This window comes from Xenopus laevis, chromosome 2S (assembly GCF_017654675.1).
Source record: "Xenopus laevis strain J_2021 chromosome 2S, Xenopus_laevis_v10.1, whole genome shotgun sequence".
NCBI lineage: Eukaryota > Metazoa > Chordata > Amphibia > Anura > Pipidae > Xenopus > Xenopus laevis.
This window is the reverse complement of record NC_054374.1, coordinates 136,812,043-136,830,781: the sequence shown is the minus strand read 5'-3', so window position 1 is coordinate 136,830,781 and position 18,739 is coordinate 136,812,043. Positions and strand designations below refer to the sequence as shown.

The window sequence follows — 18,739 nt, the reverse complement described above, 5'->3', positions numbered from 1 at the left end:
CCGTTATCTGGAAAACCCCAGCTCCCGTGCATTTTGGATAACAGGTCCCATACCTGTAATAATAATGATAATTATGAAACTCTCTCAAACAGAGAAAATAAGTACAATAGTTACATTTGGCAGTTGCCCCATTTAATTGGCGCTCATTAGCAAATAACGGATTTTTCAGCCGTGCATTTTAACATATTAGTGTAGGACTACATGGACGTTTTAAGCGCGATCCGACGCACTGCAACAAAAACATCTGTGTCAGATCGCATGCAACGGAAATAAGGTAAGTGAATGCATGGTGTCGCAGCATTGATCCGACGCGACAGCCGTCTCGTGTCAGATCAATACTGGGACGCCATGGGACATTTCCATTACTTACCTTATTTCCGTTACATACGATCTGACACAGGCGTTTTTGTTGTGGTGTGGACACCACTCTATCACTTAACAACATTCTTAACACTTGCCCTGTTGGAATCTGTAGAGCAAGAGGTGGATTTGGGAGAGATCCATTAGACCCAACCCATGTCATCATAAATCACTGGGCAATGCCTGCTGTTTGAACCATTAAACCATGAGCTGACACTGTTTGGAGACATATTCATGTAATGTGACCTGTTCAGTTGGAAGTCAGCTGTGATGGGATTTCCTTTGCCCAGATCCCAAGGAGAAGTGATGGAAGGGCGACAGAACGGGATGGGCGAATTTGACCCATTTAGTTTTGCCAAAAATTCACCACTGGCGAAATGTCGCAGACAAAATAGTTTTGTCTTTTTTTTGACGCATGACGCCATACAAGTCTATGGGCGTAATTTCCACGGCGAAACAAGGTGAAAAATTCGCCCATCCCTAGACAGAAGCCATTTCCCCAAGCTGTGACAGGGAAAGGTGGCCGTAGCCTTGAATCTGGTTTTAATAATAATAGCCTTCTTCTTCTTCTGACTCTTTCCAGCTTGTACCCCCCAGATGTACCCACTCTTCCCCACTGGGGGGGGTACATTTAAAAACAAATGCTCTGTGAGGCTACACATTTATGGGGTTACTTATCAAAGTCTATCTCAATATTTTCTGCTACAAACTCCAATCAAATCAGCCCTGAAAAAATCTGATGTTTTTTTCTGATTTTTTCATCCGATTTTCAGAATTTTCACCGGAGGGTATTGCATGAAACCCAGGGAACATAAAAAAAATCATTGGGACTTCTCCGATTGACTTATATGCAACATCAACAGGTCTGAGATGCCGGATTTTCAGATAAAAAAAAAAAAAACACATTTTTCGTGATTTTTGCATTCCGCGTTTAGTAAATAACCCCCTTATTGTTATTCCTACTTGTTGTTTAGTAAATAACCCCCTTATTGTTATTCCTACTTTTTGTTCCTAAACTTTCCATTCAGGCCTCTCCTATTCATATTCCAGTCTCTTATTCAAATCAATGCATGGTTGCTAGGGTAACTTGAACCCTAGCAACCAGACTGCTGAAACTGCAAACTGGAGAGCTGCTGAATAAAAAGCGAAATAACTAAAAAAAAAACTCAAATAATAGAGAATGAAAACCAATTGCAAATTGTCTCAGAATATCACTCTCTCCAGCATACTGTAAGTTAATTTAAAGGTGAACAACCCCTTTAAAGCACATACAGAAACAACATGCTAGAAATACAACGAAGATCCAATCCAATTTAAACCAAAGTAGCTCAGCTGGATCTGATAGTTCTACCTATGGGGCACTGGCTGCCACGAGCCGAGTCATTTCTGAGCCTTTGTCAGATTTATGGCTGTAAAGTAACACTGCTACAAATCTAACACCCAAGGCTCAGTAAATTTAGAAACAAGAACACAGCAAAGACAATATTTGTTGTTTAAAAATAGTGATTGGTTTGCTTTAACTCTTCCAAAGCCTGTACCCTAAAACAAGATACTGCTGTCATGTGAATATACAGAATAGCATGACAAAAGGAGAAGCAATTACCCAGGAGAATGGTTAATATATATATACATGTTGTATAAGATATACATTACTGACACAGCCACACATCCTCATACATCTCAACCCAGCTAAGAAGGATAAACTCACATTTTGATGAAATTAAAAAAAAAAAAAATCACTTTTTATTTAATCGAGCACCTGGACAGATTCCATATTTCTGTAAGCCATTTGCACGTTTTAAGAAGGAAAAACCCAGGGCAGTGGCTGCAGAACAAATAGAACGACCCCTTGGCCTGCAGTTGTCTAGTAAATCTTTCGGATTCTTAAAGGAAAACTATACCCCCCAAACAATGTAGGTCTCTATAAAAAGATATTGCATAAAACAGCTCATATGTAAAACCCAGCTTCATGTAAATAAACCATTTTCATAATAATATACTTTTCTAGTAGTATGTGCCATTGGGTAATCATAAATAGAAAATTGCCATTTTAAAAAATAAGGGCCGCCCCCTGGGATCGTAAGATTGACTGTACTCACAAACATACCAACAAACCATACCGGTTAGGTCACATGAGCCAATTAACAGACAGAGTTGTGTCTTTTGCTTCCACACTTCTTCCTGTTACAGTTAGAGTTGTAGTATTTCTGGTCAGGTGATCTCTGAGGCAGCACAGACACAATCACGAAATGGTGGCTCAAGGCAAGAGATGTAAAAGGGCAAGATTTACTTAAATGTATATTCCAGTTTGGTAAGATTCTTTAATATGCCACTTAATATGATATGAACTATCTGTTGCTTAAGTGTTCATTTTGTCGGTATAGTTTTCCTTTAAGGGGAAAGGTGTGATTGCAAGTGCTGCTCGCTGAGCATCTGAGCTCACTCTCGTACAGGTCAGGAAGGGATATCTGGGTGCAACAGTAAATTACCCCCCCAAGTCATGGGGAACTGGAAAGGGTAATGACGTCTCCCCATAGAACCAACCATTTCCAATCCAAGAAACTGTACAATTTTATAAGATGACTCCACAACATTTATTACGCTATTACGCTCCAGGCTTTATGAAATTGGGCTGCAGAGATTTCCCTGTTCTCATTTTATTTAATAGGATTACACAATTTTTGGCCTGGTGCCACCGCATTTACCTTTTCCCGTCAAATATCCGTAAAATCACGACGGATTAAAAAAAGAAAAAGAAAAAAAAAGTGTCGATCTTGGAATTGGTCACATGTGCATGAAATAGAAATGTGCAGCGTGTGGATATATGAAACGGCTCATAAAGGGAAAGTCACGGCGCAGTACCTTAGGGAAACCCAAATGGTTAGAGATTTATACTCCGAGGGTTTTTATTGTTTCCAAGATGGGATGCGCTCCCCTCCAGATGTGACTATACAACCAGGGATGTACAGAATAACAGCAGTTTGTTTAAAAAAAGTGAATAAAGCTCCAAATCCTTAGAATAGCTTTTATTTCCATACACACAAATGCATTGGGAACACTGCACATTCTACTCCACATCAAAACATGAAAAATTTAGCAAATCTTTATTCCTTTACAGAAAATGAAGAAAAGGGAAAATGAGGCCAAAAGATAGCGTCTGCATTCTTCTTTACAAACTCACTCACTGTATGAATTGAAAAATGTTTCAAGATTTTGCTTTCCTTTGATACATTGTACAATTCTTCTGCATTTCTTGATTTTGCCTCAGAAACATTTATGATGAAGTTTTCTATTGGATTAAGGTCTGGGGATTGGGCTGATCACTCCATAATGTCAATCTTGTTGGTCTGGAACCAAGATGTTGCTCATTTACTGGGGTGTTTGGGGTTGTTGTCTTGCTGAAACTCCCATTTCAAGGGCATTACCTCTTTTTAAGGCAACATGACCGCTTCAAGTATTTTGATTTTTTATTGCAACTGATCCCTGGTATGAGATAAATAGACCCAACACCATAGTATAAGAAACATCCCCATCTCATGATGTTTGTGCCACCATGTTTCACTGTCTTCACGCTGTACTGTGACTTGAATTCAGTGTTTGGGGGTCGTCTGACAAACTGTCTGCGACCCCTAGACCCAAAAAGAACAATCTTGCTTTCATCAGTCCACAAAATGTTGTGCCATTTCTCTTTAGGTCAGTCAGTGTGTTCTTTGGCAAATTGTAACCTCTTTTTTTCCCAACACTGGGACTTCGCGGGGGCTTCTTGCCAATAGAAGACACCTATGTGAAGCCAAGCTAATTGTAACATTACTCACAGGTAACTTTACACCTTCATTGATCTTCCTGGAGCTGATCATTGGCTGAGTCTTTGCCATTTTGTCTATTCTTCTATCCATTCGAATGGTAGTTTTCCATTTTCTTCAGGATCTTTCAGGTTTTGGTTGCCTATCATTTTTTGCATTTCTTCATACGGTTCCCCCTCTCCAATCAACTTTTTAATCAAAATATGCTGTTCTGTCTGGAACAAGTCATTTTATGAAATGCACTATAACCAGCATGCACAACATTTGCTCCTTCCTTCCTTAAATAAGGGCCGTAATTGACACCTGTTTTTTCACAGAATGAATGAGCTCACTAATTAAACTCCACACTGCTATTATTTGGAACAAGTCTCAATTAATGATTCAGTGACACAGAATCATCTACCAGTGAATTGGTTAAAAGTTGGTTTGTGGCTTATTGTGGGTCAGCAAGATCCTTGCAGGTCTCTAGTAGGGGGTCACACTTGGGCTACAATCTATAGAGAAAGAAAAAAATACATTCCCATTGTGGCTTTTAAATCCATTTTTGGTGTACTTCTGGTGTCTGTGGTTCAGTTCTAGGCCGGGCACTATTTGCAAGTACTTGCAAGAGAATGGTTTATAGTGCTGTGCAAAGTTGTGCTTACATTAACAATGATAATAAAATAATGTCCCAGTTACTTAATTGGCTTACTTTTGTCCTACAGTGCTTAAAGGGCATGTAAAGGCAAAAGAAGAAACCTGACTGTATGCAATTGAAATTCTCCCTTCATTTACTGCTGTGGATAGGAATTGTCAGACGGCCCCTAACTGCTGAGCAGGGAAACAATTATACTTATGAACAGCAGGGGGAGCCCCCGCCTTACTTCCCAGCCATGCAGAACTCAAGCAGCTTTGTTTATGACGATCCCTAAGCAGCCCAGACCACACTGAGCATGTGCACAGTCTTAGTCTTGCAAAGATGTTTAACAAATTTACAAGATGGTGACCCCCTGTAGCCAAATTTGAAAGCATAAATAATTTGTTTGATTAGGCTTGTGGTGCAGTAAGTTCATGTTTATATTAAGTATACAAAATACCGCATTTCCAGCCTTATTCTGTTTTAGACTTTACATGCCCTTTAATGGGAGCATATTGAGCTGCTATATACTTACACTGATCTACTGCTTCAGAGACTTATCAATTTATTTGTTTTGATATTACTTTTTGTAAGACGCGCCGGGAGATTACCTCCCGGCGCGTCTCTCCTAGGTTGCTGGCGCGCACTTCCATGTCCAGGGCCAAAATTACTCTGGCGATTGACGCCGAGCATCATGATGTCACGTAAAGGCGCCGGATTGGATCTTTGGCTCCAAAACACCTTTACAAGGCCAGTCCTCCATTTTGTGAGTGCCCAAGCTGGTTTCAGTTTACTGTTCCTGCCGAAGCGTGGATATTGTGACTTGTATTCCAGGTTTTCGACTCCGATTCTTGCCGCCTGCCTTGACCCATTGCCTGATTCTCGATCACGTCTTGTCTTTTCCTGCTGGTACCTCGATTATGGACATTTTGTTATACGTACTTTCCTTGTTGGTTTCCGCAGCAGAAAGCCTGGGGCCCCAAAATGGTGTCGGTGAACAACGGAATCCACAGGGTTTCACTGTGCATGAGAGTGTACCCATCATCGTTCAAGGTTCCTGAGAACGAGAATGTTACACTTTTATTCTTACAAATATGACTCAAACCAACGGACCAATGAGATTCAGATTTAGGCACAAATATAGGCAGCTTAGGTTGCAGTGACCTGGGCATGGGACATAAAACTTATTCTGAAAATTAACAGGGTTACTACACAGCAGGACAAATAACACATCAACCAATTTGTTTAAAACATTTTATTACACTTTAATACCCCTGAGAAAGACAGTCTTTGCCTCCCCCCCCCCCACAGAAAAAGAATATTCCTAAACTTTTGGGTGTTGAAAACCTTCTAGCAGTTTAGAAGTTAATACAATTCAACCTCCGGGCAGAAGAAACAAATAATATTCACCCAATATGGGAGAATGAAAATGATTGTAACAGCACATGGCACTTGTGATCATTATTACACACATAGGGCTTTGCATAGGAAATACTTTGGCATGGATTGTTTATCCGCTCCAGTGATTGGTGTCAAGACTACAAGCTTTTCCCTCGGGGCAGATACATATGTCATTATCACTAGTCTGGGTGCCAGAAAGTCCAGTGTGGGCACCGAGTATCCACAATGGTAGAGGAAACAAGGTGCTCCAGTACATAATGTAAATAGCTCACCAGATAGTTATTGTGGTCCAGGTGCCCCAGACCCGCAGCTTTAGGCAAACCAGGATATACGACAAGAAGAACAGGGCTATCCGGCACTCAGAGGAATCCACAGGACCAAAATATATTAGTTAAAAAATCACTATTATTCAAAGTTAAAAATATACTTTCATCTCCATGAGCCCTACGCGTTTCGTACCCACAGGGGTACTTAATCATGGGCTATGATATCACCCACAGGGAATACAAAAAACAACCAATCAAAAACAATTGAATTCCATATATGTCTTGAAAGAACGAAACGCGTAGGGCTCATGGAGATGCAAGTATATTTTTAACTTTGATAAATAAGGTCATTTTTTTGGCCCTGTGGATTCCTCTGAGTGCCAGATAGCCCTGTTCTTCTTGTCGTATATCCACAGAGTATCTACTTCAACTGGCACAGTAGAGGGTGCACTGCTTCCCAGACTACTGAACAATGCATAGACATGGATTCTAGGCTCGTAGGAGTAAGTACTTACTTGATTCAGGTCACAAACCTATTCAGCATGTATCCTTGGCAGATGTATAGTGGTAACCTATATCCTCTTGTGCCTCCACATACCAAATAAACCCAGAATTGCCATCAGAGATAATGTGCAAATCCAGCCTCTAAAAAGGCTTCAGAGGGTTTAAATAGCAATACAAAACAAAAAAAAATATATATAAAATCGCCAACAAAATGCTTCATAGGAAATACATTCTAAAAAAATATTTAAGAAAAATAGATAAAACACACATTTATTGCACTTGCAAACCATTTTAAATATCAGCCAGATAGCAAAGCCCTCAAGCCTGTGTCGTTGCAACACTTCATGGAAAAAGGAACCAAGCAACGTAAAAGCACCATCTTGGATTAGAGGTTCCCAAGCAGAGAAGTGGTCATTGAAGAGTCAGTGCTGGGCCGATACACAAACAGCCCACTGTCCTATCATAGCAAGAGACGGCTGGAATCTTTGGTATAGGCTTCTCTGATTGGTCACAGAAAGCTCCGGATCCTCAGTATATACAGAACAAGAGGGAGAAGGTCTTTGGGTTCATTCAACAGTTTCTCTGGTACATCCATTTGCCTGTAGAACCCTATTTGTATCATGTGCCATATGAGTAACATTCCTTAGAAACCGGAGTCAGTTTGGCCTTGCTTACCAAGTAGTGCTATACAAAAACACCCCCCCCCCACCCCGTAAAGCAATTGACTTAAAGGGCACCAATCATGACCAAAATCATTTCCTAAGTAAATACTGTGAAAGTTCAAGAAATCTGATTTTTAGAATTGTTTGTATAATGTAAATGATCAGCTCACTATACCTTCTGCAAGATCTCCCCTGCAGTTCTAGCTGAGGCAGGCATCTTGGATTTCACTGGCTCCTCCTACCTATATCTTCCCAGCCAACTGTAGCTCTGAAATCTCGCACATGCTCAGTTCAAATTCCTTGCTTGCTGATCAACCCTTCTAAGCTATTTTCAAATCAGTCAAACCTGTGTGTTAGCTGCTGTACAGTAGTGCTGCCACCTGCTGGAAGTTAGCAGGTGGCAGCACTTCTAGTGGATACTTCTAGTGGAGGAGTTTACTAAAACAAGGCATTCTGGGTACAAAGCAGTGTTACAATCTGAGCATGCTCCTGAAATTTGCACATTAGAGTCTCTGTTAGAGTCTCAATATGGCCTCCCTCAGTGAAAGAACCCATTTGACAAAGTAAGGGATTTTTTTAAAACCTGCAGTTTTTTCAAAAAACGATAATTGTAGTTTGATTAAACGTGTTTAGCTTGTACTGGTCAGATTGTTAATATGTGTTTGATTTTGGCTGTGACAGGTGCCCTTTAAGAGTGCAAAGGTATTAAGGTGGCCATAGACACACAGATCCTATCGTATGCATCGAGGATTCGTACGATTTTCGGATCGTGTGTGGCGTGTGCCGACATCTTTCGTCCGGCGGAGATCGGTCGTTTGTGGTTGATCGGTCAGGTTTGATTTTGACCCAACCGATCCCACGGCACATCGTAATCGGATCGTTCGGCCATACGGCCGAACTATCAGATTACCCCCGATATAGCCATGTTTGTTAATGGCATATCGGGGAAAGATCCGCTCGTTTGTCGATGTGGCCAAACGAGCAGATCTTTGCATCTATGGCCAACTTCAGAGACCAATGGAATAACATGAGCTACAGCCCAGGTTCTCCTGGATCCAGGTTCTCCTGGATTTCAGAAGAGGAGCTGATCCTGGCTTATTATAGCTGGAAGGAATTTCCTACTTCTCCTATGGAAGGTTACTTTAGTTGGGGTGAAAGCTAATCCTTTTTCCTTGGAACAAAGATTTTAGAGTTGGACATATAATAACTAGTAGCCACCTACTCCTGCCGATATGAGTGCTATGGGAATCTCCAGTCCAATCTATACTTATGATTGCATATACACAGCGCCCACAGTCAATAATTTAACACCTTTCCTTAACAGAAATACTGTTTTGAACCCCTTTGCCAATTTGAGAAGGCGGCTGCTGAATAAAGAAGGTCCAGTCTTGAGGTCTTCACTGCCATTTCCATTGTGCAGACCATTAAAATCCAGAGCGAGCACAGAAACTTACAGTTCAGCAATGATCAAGACCCTGAACGTTGCCATTTGTAACCTCAGTAAACACGAGGGAAATAAGTAGCCAAGGTTAAGTCAAGTGGAAACAACACTCCATGTTAATGCTTTCTACTCCTTTGCTATTGGAAATATTTTCTACCACCCTGCGACCTGAGGAACAGTTCTGAATTCTTAAATATATTAATTGTCCTCTTGTTTTCCCCTCAATAAACTCTTCATCAGTGAAAGCCAGAAAGAGTCAACCACTATATTGTCACTGTTATCAATTCGGTCAGGTCTCTTGGGGAATGTCCATGTGTCCTTATTTCCCTCCCTCCCAAATGTTGGGTCAATGTAGTATGAACTTTAAAGCTGGCCCTTAGCTGTTCTTTCATCTTCCCCTTTGAGGATTCTTTGGCAGTGCAAGGGATGTGGATGAAGGAACAGATTAAGCCTCTGATGCAGCCTGGGGCTTGAGCTCAGCTTTTTCCATGGCAGTTCCATATGGCAACGAGCGTTTAAAGAAGCCGAGCTGTATAGGGATGAATAACGAAAACATAACATTTAGTTAATGGATTACCACATAGTACATGCAAGAAATAGAAGATCTTTTAATAAATGTAAACCAATGTGGGTGCACAGTAAACCCCTATTCTGAAAATGTCCTTCCCATCAGTTCTTTCTAATAAAGTATCCAACCTGTGTTTGTCTGCCAACATCAGCACCTGCCTTCATGTCCTCTGGGGATAGGTCTATTAAAGTGGACACACATCCTATCAACAGAATCTATCTATGAGTGTTCTTCTGCAATTTAAAAGTAGAGATTTCATGATATTAGGAAGTTTTATGCTGCTGAAATCATGGAGGTGGAACCTGCTGTTTGGCACAGGTGAGGGAAAAGCAAAATCTTATTTTACTGAAGAGGAAGCAGGGAAGAAATATGTTATATTAATTCATATAAGGGTTTATGTCCCCTTCAATAAACTCCCCTGATCATTTTTGTCCCCTTATAATACTTAGAGGAAGTGTTCATAACCCTGCTGTGCCATAATTTAGGTTGTGAAATAAAGGTGAGGCTGTAGTAGTGCTTTATAAAGTGGCAAATGCACACGTCCCTCCTAGAAATCTCTTCCTCCTTTTTAATAAAGTGTGACATGTTGTTGTCTCCAGCTGCAGATTACCAACCAGTCTTATACACTTATCTAGGATCAGTTTTAAGATCTTACATCCATAAATACAGGTTTACCATGCAACCAGCATTGGATTCCAGATGATCCAAACAGACACATATAGAAGACTGGAGTGTGCAAGGGGTTAAAAGTAGAAATGCTACACTAACACTTGTATAATCAATACTGTATTTATCGTAGGGAATAAAAGTTAAGGAATTTAAAATACATACATATATATATATTTAAATGTTTTATTTTTTTTTAGCAAAGTTAGATCGGAATTATGGAAATACCCCTTTTCTGGGAACCCCCATTCTGGATAACAGGTCCCATACATTTCTATATCTCAAGAACGAACACCCACCAATGCATTCAGTGATCCAACTAGTCATTTTGCGCCACTAAATTCTAGGTTTAATGAAGTACACTCACCTTATACAGGACATATATAAGCAACGCAAGCAGAAGAAGTCCAATTAGAATAGCCAATATAATGATCCATAGTGGGACTCCATAGCTACTTTCAGGTTTGGCCCAATGAACTGCAGTATCCACCTAAGAGAACCCCAAAATATCCAGTTTAAGAGCACGAACACTTTAAAAGTTTTGAAAAAATACAACAACTGCCATTCAAATTTACAGTTAACGAGGATGTAAACCCACAAATAAACTAATTCTAAGCAACCCTTCGGATAGATTCCAACTTATGAAGCACTCTCAGTGGTTTTACAGTTACATCATTTGTAAATATAATTATTATATCATTATTGTTATTGAAAACAGTCTTATTTGTGTACTGCTTCGTCTGTTTGGTGAAACAATGTAGCAGAAATCAACCTTGCATGCAGCTGACCCCTGATACATTGTTTTAAAAGCCAGACAGATTTAAATTTACCATTGAAAAGGTGTAATGAATATTTATATAGCGGAAACCTGCTTAGAATTACAATTTCTTTCATTAGACAGATCTTTTTTGTGGGGTTTACAAGGAAGGAAGGAAGGAATGTACACAGAATAGTTTACCTGATGTGTCCCTTTAGGATACACGTGAGGAAGAATTTTGTACGGCAGCTTCTGTATATGATAGAGTGCTTCACACTGAAGAGTGAATCCCTGGTTTTCCTTCTGAAAGAATACAAGCAAGAGCACATGAGAAATGGGTTACCCAACATCCAGTGACAACATCACACTAATAGCAATATCCTTTAAAAAAATAAATAAATAAATAAATAAATAAAACTAAAGGGGTACTGGGAACTGCGCTGCACCATACAGTACAGATTATGGTCCAATACCAATGGCAAGAAAAATCGAATTTGCTCTTTGTAGAACTGTGTAGGAAGCCATAATAGTTTGAGTCGTTTATGCATAGCTATGTGCCAGCAGCAAGAGAACCTGCAATTTTCCGGTTAACTTTTCCTTAGAAGTTTTCATGGCTTGCTGCAGTTCATCATGCTGGCCACTAGGTGGAACATGAATACCAAAAAACAAGAAACATGAATAGCAGCACCAATATCACAAAAATTGGGCACATGGGCACTTTTGCAATCTTTTTTTTTTTTTTAAATGAACCTGACTGTAGATTTTACCTTTCCATGTTGCTCTTTGATCTATGGCATGACAAATGTTGTAGGGACACACAACACACAACAAGATGAACATGTCTCAGCAGGCATGGACTTAGAAGCCTTTTAGATCTGCTACAGAGGCATCATTACAGGTTGCTTCAATAGTGGTGATTAAGGGTCTCTGTGCAAGCACCCTCTACAATCATTAAACGCCTCCAGCATAGGAAGCCCTCTGTCCCAGTGATGGCTGTTTTGGAGAGCAGCCTCCTCCAGCTGTGTTTTGACAGTTTTTGTTGTTGTTGTAAACCCCACCTCCCCATTCACAAGTATCATCCCGAGCTCCACTCAAAGTGTTTTCTCTCCTCCGACCTCCACCATGGTGAAAATATGTCATTGGTCACACTGACAGAAAGAGATAAGTGAATCCATTTACCTGCATGAAGGTGTTGGCCCAGATGAGGAAATTTACCCTCAGGATGGCTCGCTGTTGTTTCTCTAGTGACCCAACATTACAGTGTAGATGGAAGCAGTCCACATGGGGTTCATTGCATTTCTATTAAAGAACAGAACCTTGTTTTAATCTATACACCAATGTCAAAGTCAGAGCAAAGACTAGAAAATCAGAGTATGTAATAATTTAGGCATTTCCCTTTTCACAAAAGCACAATATCAAAATAGAACAGTTTTTGCTAATAGTGTATGATGTACTGGAACATTTTTACTTTTAATTTGTGCCCCTAACATTGCCAGCCAGCATAATCCAGCAGAAGAATATGAGGGGGCAGAGCTCCTTCCTTCTCCAGTTGATTCAGCAGTTGTTAAAAGTTGAACAACCTATAGGATGTGTTTATAGAGGCAACTCACACAAATATGTCCCTGACTTTCCAAACTACCCGATAACCTCAAGGCAAATAACCCATATGGAGGGATCGGTTCATACCACCAACTCTTTGTTACTCATAAGTAGAAAAATTACACTCATTACTTGGTGTGAAAAGACATGGCTCAGTTCCTTCATTGCTCCACAAGAGTTGATCTTAATCAGCAAGCACAAAAGAACAGCATCATCTCAAACATGGATGGTTGTGCTCCATTGGCCTTAGTCAAAGGAGCCAACATTTCAGATTCCTAAAATTTTCCATAAATGCTAATAATATGCAGACTATGCACTGATCTACACTAGACCTTCTACATAAACTGGGTGACCTGACAGAAAGGTGAATGGACAACCACAATATACAAGACTAGAGTGAGCTGTTGGCTTCTACAGCACCTAATTACTGGCCAGCTTCATTGCTCAAAGCTGCTTGTTTGATAGAAATGTACATACCAAAACATTAGATGCTCCTGAGATAAGTCGGGCAGTGTCTCGTCTTTCCACGTGATGGACAGTTTTGGGATTCAGCGTAGGTGGCTGGTCTGTGGGTGAATGCTAACAGATGGGGATGTTGTTAATGTTTCATTATATACAAGGCATGGTTCTAATATAAGTAACAACATATTTTTTCAGCTTTTAAAAGTCAGAGTAAAAGCAAAGCCAGGTTTATCCAGTATTTACACTACTACATCATCACGCTCGCACACACACACTTAAAACAAAAAGACACAACACCATAGGAACTCACCTGTAGATGCAGGGCATTAGCTGGGTGATTGGAGGTGCAGTTGGTCAAACCTTGCACAGAATAAGACATCATGTACATAGCATATTCCTTGTTGACTCTCATTGGGCATCTCAGTTCCAGGATTCCTTGACTGATGGAACTTGGCCCGAAGTTGACCAGCTAAAGGCAGAATGGGAATTGAGGCATATGTAAGAGACATCAAGGGCAAATACGGTCTTAAACTGTATTAAAAGGGATTCCCGGGAGGAGGGGGTTATTCTGCCACTGTACAGAACATGGGTAAGGCCCCATCTAGAATATGTTGTACAGTTTTGGTCTCCATCACTCAAACAGGACATTATTGTATTAGAGAGGGTACAGAGAAGGGCAACTAAGCTGGTAAAAGGTATTGAAAATCTTAGCTATGAGGAAAGACTGGCCAAGTTGGGGATGTTCACTCTGGAGAAGAGGGGCTTAAGGGGTAATATGATGACTATGTATAAATATATAAGGGGATCTATAATAATCTCTCTAATGCTTTATTTACCAGTAGGTCTTTCCAGCTGACACGAGGTCACCCATTCTGATTAGAAGAAACAAAGTTCCGTCTAAATATTCGGAAGGGTTTTTTTTTTTTTTTTTTTTTTTTACAGTGAGAGCTGTGAAGATGTGGAATTCTCTCCCTGAATCAGTTGTACAGGCTGATACATCAGATAGCTTTAAGAAGGGGTTGGAAGGTTTTTTTCAGCAAGTGAAGGAATACAGGGTTATGGGAGATAGCTCATAGTACAAGTTGATCCAGGGACTGGTCCGATTGTCATCTTGGTGTCATGAACATTTTTTTCTCCTTCAGAGGCAAATTGGAGAGACTTCAGATGGGGTTTTTGCCTTTCTCTGGATCAAATGGCAGCTAGGCAGGTTAAAATAGACCCTGTAATGTTTTATTGCAACCCCCACTCAAAACCTTATGTGACAGAACCCAACAGCATTATTAAAGCTTGTACAATAAACTAGACTTCAATGGCAGTAGAATAGTGCAGGTAATTATATGATGAGTAATGTCTTTTGTGTAGCGCATTCTAGGTTTTTTTCCCTTTACCTCATACACATGTTTGACCTCCGGACCTGCCTCTTGCCCCGTCATGGGATTCCTGCCTGGTTTCCAGTTTGCAACAGGGAAGATTACACTGTCTGGCTTTGAGGCGCTGAACAAAAAGAAAAGGGTTGCTTATTAAATAGAAAAGTGATTTGGAAGAGATTTAATCAGAAAGGTAAAAAAGAAGAGCATTTTCATCTGCACATGAAATGCACCCAAATAGTGATGGGCAAATATGACCCGTTTCACTTTGCTGAAAATTGCCAACATTCCGAAAATTTCCCCAAATGCATTGAAGTCTATGGGCAACATTATTATTTTTTTCACCCATTGGAGTCTATGGGCATAATTTTCACAGCAAAACTTGTCGAAAAATTTCACCCATCAACTGCAAAACTAGTAAGCACGTGGGTTGCTCGTTTCTGTTTTAACTCTTGAGACTAATACTATTATCATAATTGAATTCCCAGTCAGGTGTTTTGAATGAAAAATTAAAGGATTTTTTCATGGGGGAAGGGGTTAGGGTGGGCTCAGCTTGTTAGGGCACTGCAAGGGTCTCAGAATTTACTTACCCAAAAAACGACACTGTACTTTGGGCTTCAACATTCAACGCCAAGTGCACCGTCTCACTTTGGGAATTATTTTGATTTTTGCTGCCAAGAGAAGGAAATGCTCACAGCAAAGCTCAGCTTAAATAAAAAGGCATTTAAGGGATGGATTGGCTTTCATTACAGAAAAACATAAGCCAATTCAACTGAAATAAAATATTAATCTTTAGATTTCTCTAACGCATGCAGTCTGGGTCCTTTACAACGGTTGAATGCCATGAAAACATGGAAATGTACCTGCGGATTTGAAAGTCAAACTGCACCTTATGGCTGGAATCCCGCAGATGTGGCACTGTGAATCTTAGACCCCCGGCAAGCTATACAAACCAAAAAAATTGTTAAAAACTATACCAAAAAGGGATATAAATCAGTAATCCATTGTTGCTTTGACTTAGTATTTCCCACCTCCCCCCAACCCTCTGTTTAAATAGCTGTGTCTATTTTTCCTCCCCAAGCTGCAGTCTGTATATCTCAGGTGTACAGATAAGTGTTTGTTATAAAGAGAGTATCAGCAGGAAGAGTAGTCAGAATAACTGCCAGGAAATTGAAGAATAAAACCACTTCTGTTTTATCGTTTCCTTTTGTTTAACGCAGAAAATGACACAAAACCACAGAAAAATTTGTTCAGAAAAACCACGTCCATTGAATTCATGTTCAACAAGGTGGGTATAATAGCCCTTTAACATATTAGTGATAAAGTTGTAAAGAAAGGTAATAATATTGTTATGTATCCTATCTTTTTTTGTACAGAAATACTCACACTGGCCCCTGTCTTCATTGGGTTTCCAAGGTCACAGATGACCAGCCGGGTCTGATTCTCCATCTCATAAGCACAAGGTAAAATCAAGAGATTCTGCAATGAGAAATCAAGCAATGATTTAGAGACTCTGGGCAAGCGACTCAATTCTTTTAGTGGTAGTGTATGTGGCATTTAGTACTGTCTCACTCAACTCATGTCCTGACAGCTTTACAATAAAATACAAAGCAATTTTAATATGAAACACATAGATATATCCTCATGTGATACTACCTCCTCTTCTTTCATTAATGACCCATTTTAGTTTTGCCCTCCCCTTGCCCCATGGCATTTGCAGTGCCAAAAAATGGCAGCAAAACTTCAAACAGTACTTAACATAATCCTTGTCATGCCTGACATTATTCTAACATATTATTCTAACATGTTGGGCTCCATGTCTCCCCTTACCTCATTGTTCCTCACTATGCCACTGTACTCTGCCTCTGGGGGCAATGTGACATAAAGTTCCGCCTCGTAGGCTCCTCCCCCCAGGTTCTGAGCACTGAAGAACAATGTCAAGAAGTTTTCGTCCCCAAGATATACAGATTTCCGGTCACTGCAACATAAAGCATGGTGTATGTATTACTAAGCCTGCCCCTTAACATCAGAGGGGTGTCAGTTGGGTGATGGGAAAAGATAAAAAAGCAGAGATTCTGAACTGTCATTTTTGATATATCTTAAAAAATGAGGAACCTGATAATGTAGATTTCCTTCTTAATAGTCCCAATTCTAGTAATGCATCTATTGATGCATGGTTCATGCACAAGGAAATTCAAGGAAGACTAGAACATGTAAAGATAAACAAAAGTCAGAGACCGGAGTACATTCATCCCAGGGTACTAAACGAGCTTAGCTCTGTGATTGCCAAACTTCTTTACTTAATTTTTCAGGATTTGTTGAGGTCTGGCATGGTGCCGAGAGACTGGCGAATTGCTAATGTGGTGCCGCTATTCAAATAGGAATCTAGTTCTCAGCCTCAAAACTATAGGCCGGTTAGTCTGATGTCAGTGGTAGGAACTTCCATTGCATATAATAATTTGTGGGAGCACGGTTTTATGCGTAATAGATCTTGCTAGACTAATTGAATTACTTTTCAAGAGAAGGTGACCAGGGACCTTGACTCGGGGATGGCAGTGGATGTAATCTACCTGCAGGGCTCTGTACTTGGTCTTTTGCTTTTCAATTTCTTTATTAACTACCTGGAGGTGGGCATTAAATGTATGGTTTCTATTTTAGCTGATGATAAAAAAGTATGCAGAACTATAGGTTCAATGCAGGATGCTGCCACTTTGCAGAGCGGTTTGACTAAACTGAAAAACTGGGCAGCAAACTGGAAAATCAGGTTCAATGTTGCTAAATGCAAGGTTATGCACTTTGGCAAAAAATATATAAATGCAAGTTATACACTAAATGGCAATGTGCTGGGGATTTCCTTAATTGAGATGAATCAAAGTTTTTTTTTGTAGATAAAGTTGTCTTATTCTAGGCAGTTTCATTCTGTGGCCACTACAGCAAATAAAAAAAAAAAAGGGCATAAACTCAAGGGATGAAAACATAATTATGCCTCTTTATAGGTCTCTGGTAAGGCCTCATCTGGAGTATGCAGTGCAGTTTTGGACTCCAGTCCTTAAGAGGGATATAAATGAGCTGGAGAGAGTGCAGAGACTAAGTGCAACTAAACTGGTTAGAGGGACGGAAGACTTAAATTATGAGGGGAGACTGTCAAGGTTGGGGTTGTTTTCTCTGGAAAAAAGGCGCTTGTGAGGGGACATGATTACACTTTACAAGTACATTAGAGGACATTATAGACAAATAGCAGGGGACCTTTTTACTCATAAAGTGGATCACCGTACCAGAGGCCTCCCCTTTAGACTAGAAGAAAAGAACTTTCATTTTAAGCAACGTAGGTGGTTCTTTACAGTGAAGCAGTGAGGTTGTGGAATTCACTGGCGGGTGATGTTGTGATGGCTGATTTTACTAATGCATTTAAGAAGGGCTTGGATGATTTATTGAATAAGCCTAGTATCCAAAGCTATTGTGATACTAAAATCTACTATTGGTATATATATTGGTGTATATCGTTTATGTGAGTGTGTGGAAGGGTCAGTGTGAGTGTTTGTGTGTATAGACGCTGGGTTTCATTTGAAGGGGTTGAACTTGATGGACTTTAGTCTTTAAATTAACCCAATTTAACTATGTAACTGCACAGGTTTCAATGGAATGGATAGCGGACCATAATGACAATTGTGGGCTCCCATTAGTATTCTAGCAAGAAAATATTATATACAAATCGTCAGTCTCAACAGCAATATCGTTTGATGGGCAGGTGGGCAAACATAAGTTGGCGCTTGAGTTTCGTGTTGCTTTTACATTGGTACCAGAAAAGGAGAATATTGTCCAATAAAACACACTGAAGGACCATGATAGAGTTCTGACAGCTGCTTGCAGCAGAAACCACAACTTTGTTACTAACCCCTTTCTACGAAAAAGGAAGCAGCTGTGATTTGCAAAGTTTTCTTATTTTAACTCCCCAAACGAATTCAAATCAGGGCTAGAGTTATGGCTAAAGAGGCCAGAAGGGCTGCTGTAAGCTGCCATGGACCAGGACTCTACATTGGACCTCTATGGAGATATTTGGGCCTTTGTATGCTGAAATGGCAGGGCCAATTATTAATGTTAGTACAGATATGGGTCTAAGTTTCAGGAGCATTTTGAGTTAAATTTGATGAAAATGTGGATGATCTCCTAGCAATACTCCTATAGGCCCAATAGAAGGCCCTGGATATTCTTGAAACAAGGGCTGATCGAGCAATGTCATATTTCTTTAATCTCTAATGGGCTAATA

General features: G+C 40.1%; 1 protein-coding gene and 1 long non-coding RNA gene across 3 annotated transcripts in view; one reads left to right on the top strand and one right to left on the bottom strand.

The window, feature by feature from the left end:
- The window catches only part of LOC121400691, a 140,382-nt gene that overhangs the window by 61,524 nt on the left and 60,119 nt on the right, over positions 1 to 18,739 (top strand). The window contains exons 2-3 of the long non-coding RNA XR_005965918.1: positions 15,693 to 15,760; positions 15,849 to 15,935. This is a non-coding gene — a long non-coding RNA (uncharacterized LOC121400691). The remainder of the gene's footprint in view (positions 1 to 15,692; positions 15,761 to 15,848; positions 15,936 to 18,739) is intronic.
- The window catches only part of itga5.S (integrin subunit alpha 5 S homeolog), a 132,191-nt gene continuing 122,600 nt past the window's right edge, over positions 9,149 to 18,739 (bottom strand). For both annotated transcript variants that reach the window (XM_041584461.1, XM_018250123.2), the window contains exons 20-30: positions 16,303 to 16,450; positions 15,859 to 15,951; positions 15,336 to 15,415; positions 15,063 to 15,143; positions 14,494 to 14,599; positions 13,416 to 13,574; positions 13,121 to 13,222; positions 12,224 to 12,343; positions 11,246 to 11,347; positions 10,655 to 10,777; positions 9,149 to 9,582 (exon numbers count right to left, since the gene is read on the bottom strand). In XM_041584461.1, coding sequence (XP_041440395.1) covers positions 9,499 to 9,582; positions 10,655 to 10,777; positions 11,246 to 11,347; positions 12,224 to 12,343; positions 13,121 to 13,222; positions 13,416 to 13,574; positions 14,494 to 14,599; positions 15,063 to 15,143; positions 15,336 to 15,415; positions 15,859 to 15,951; positions 16,303 to 16,450 — 1,198 coding nt within the window. In that variant the 3' untranslated portion in view covers positions 9,149 to 9,498. The remainder of the gene's footprint in view (positions 9,583 to 10,654; positions 10,778 to 11,245; positions 11,348 to 12,223; positions 12,344 to 13,120; positions 13,223 to 13,415; positions 13,575 to 14,493; positions 14,600 to 15,062; positions 15,144 to 15,335; positions 15,416 to 15,858; positions 15,952 to 16,302; positions 16,451 to 18,739) is intronic.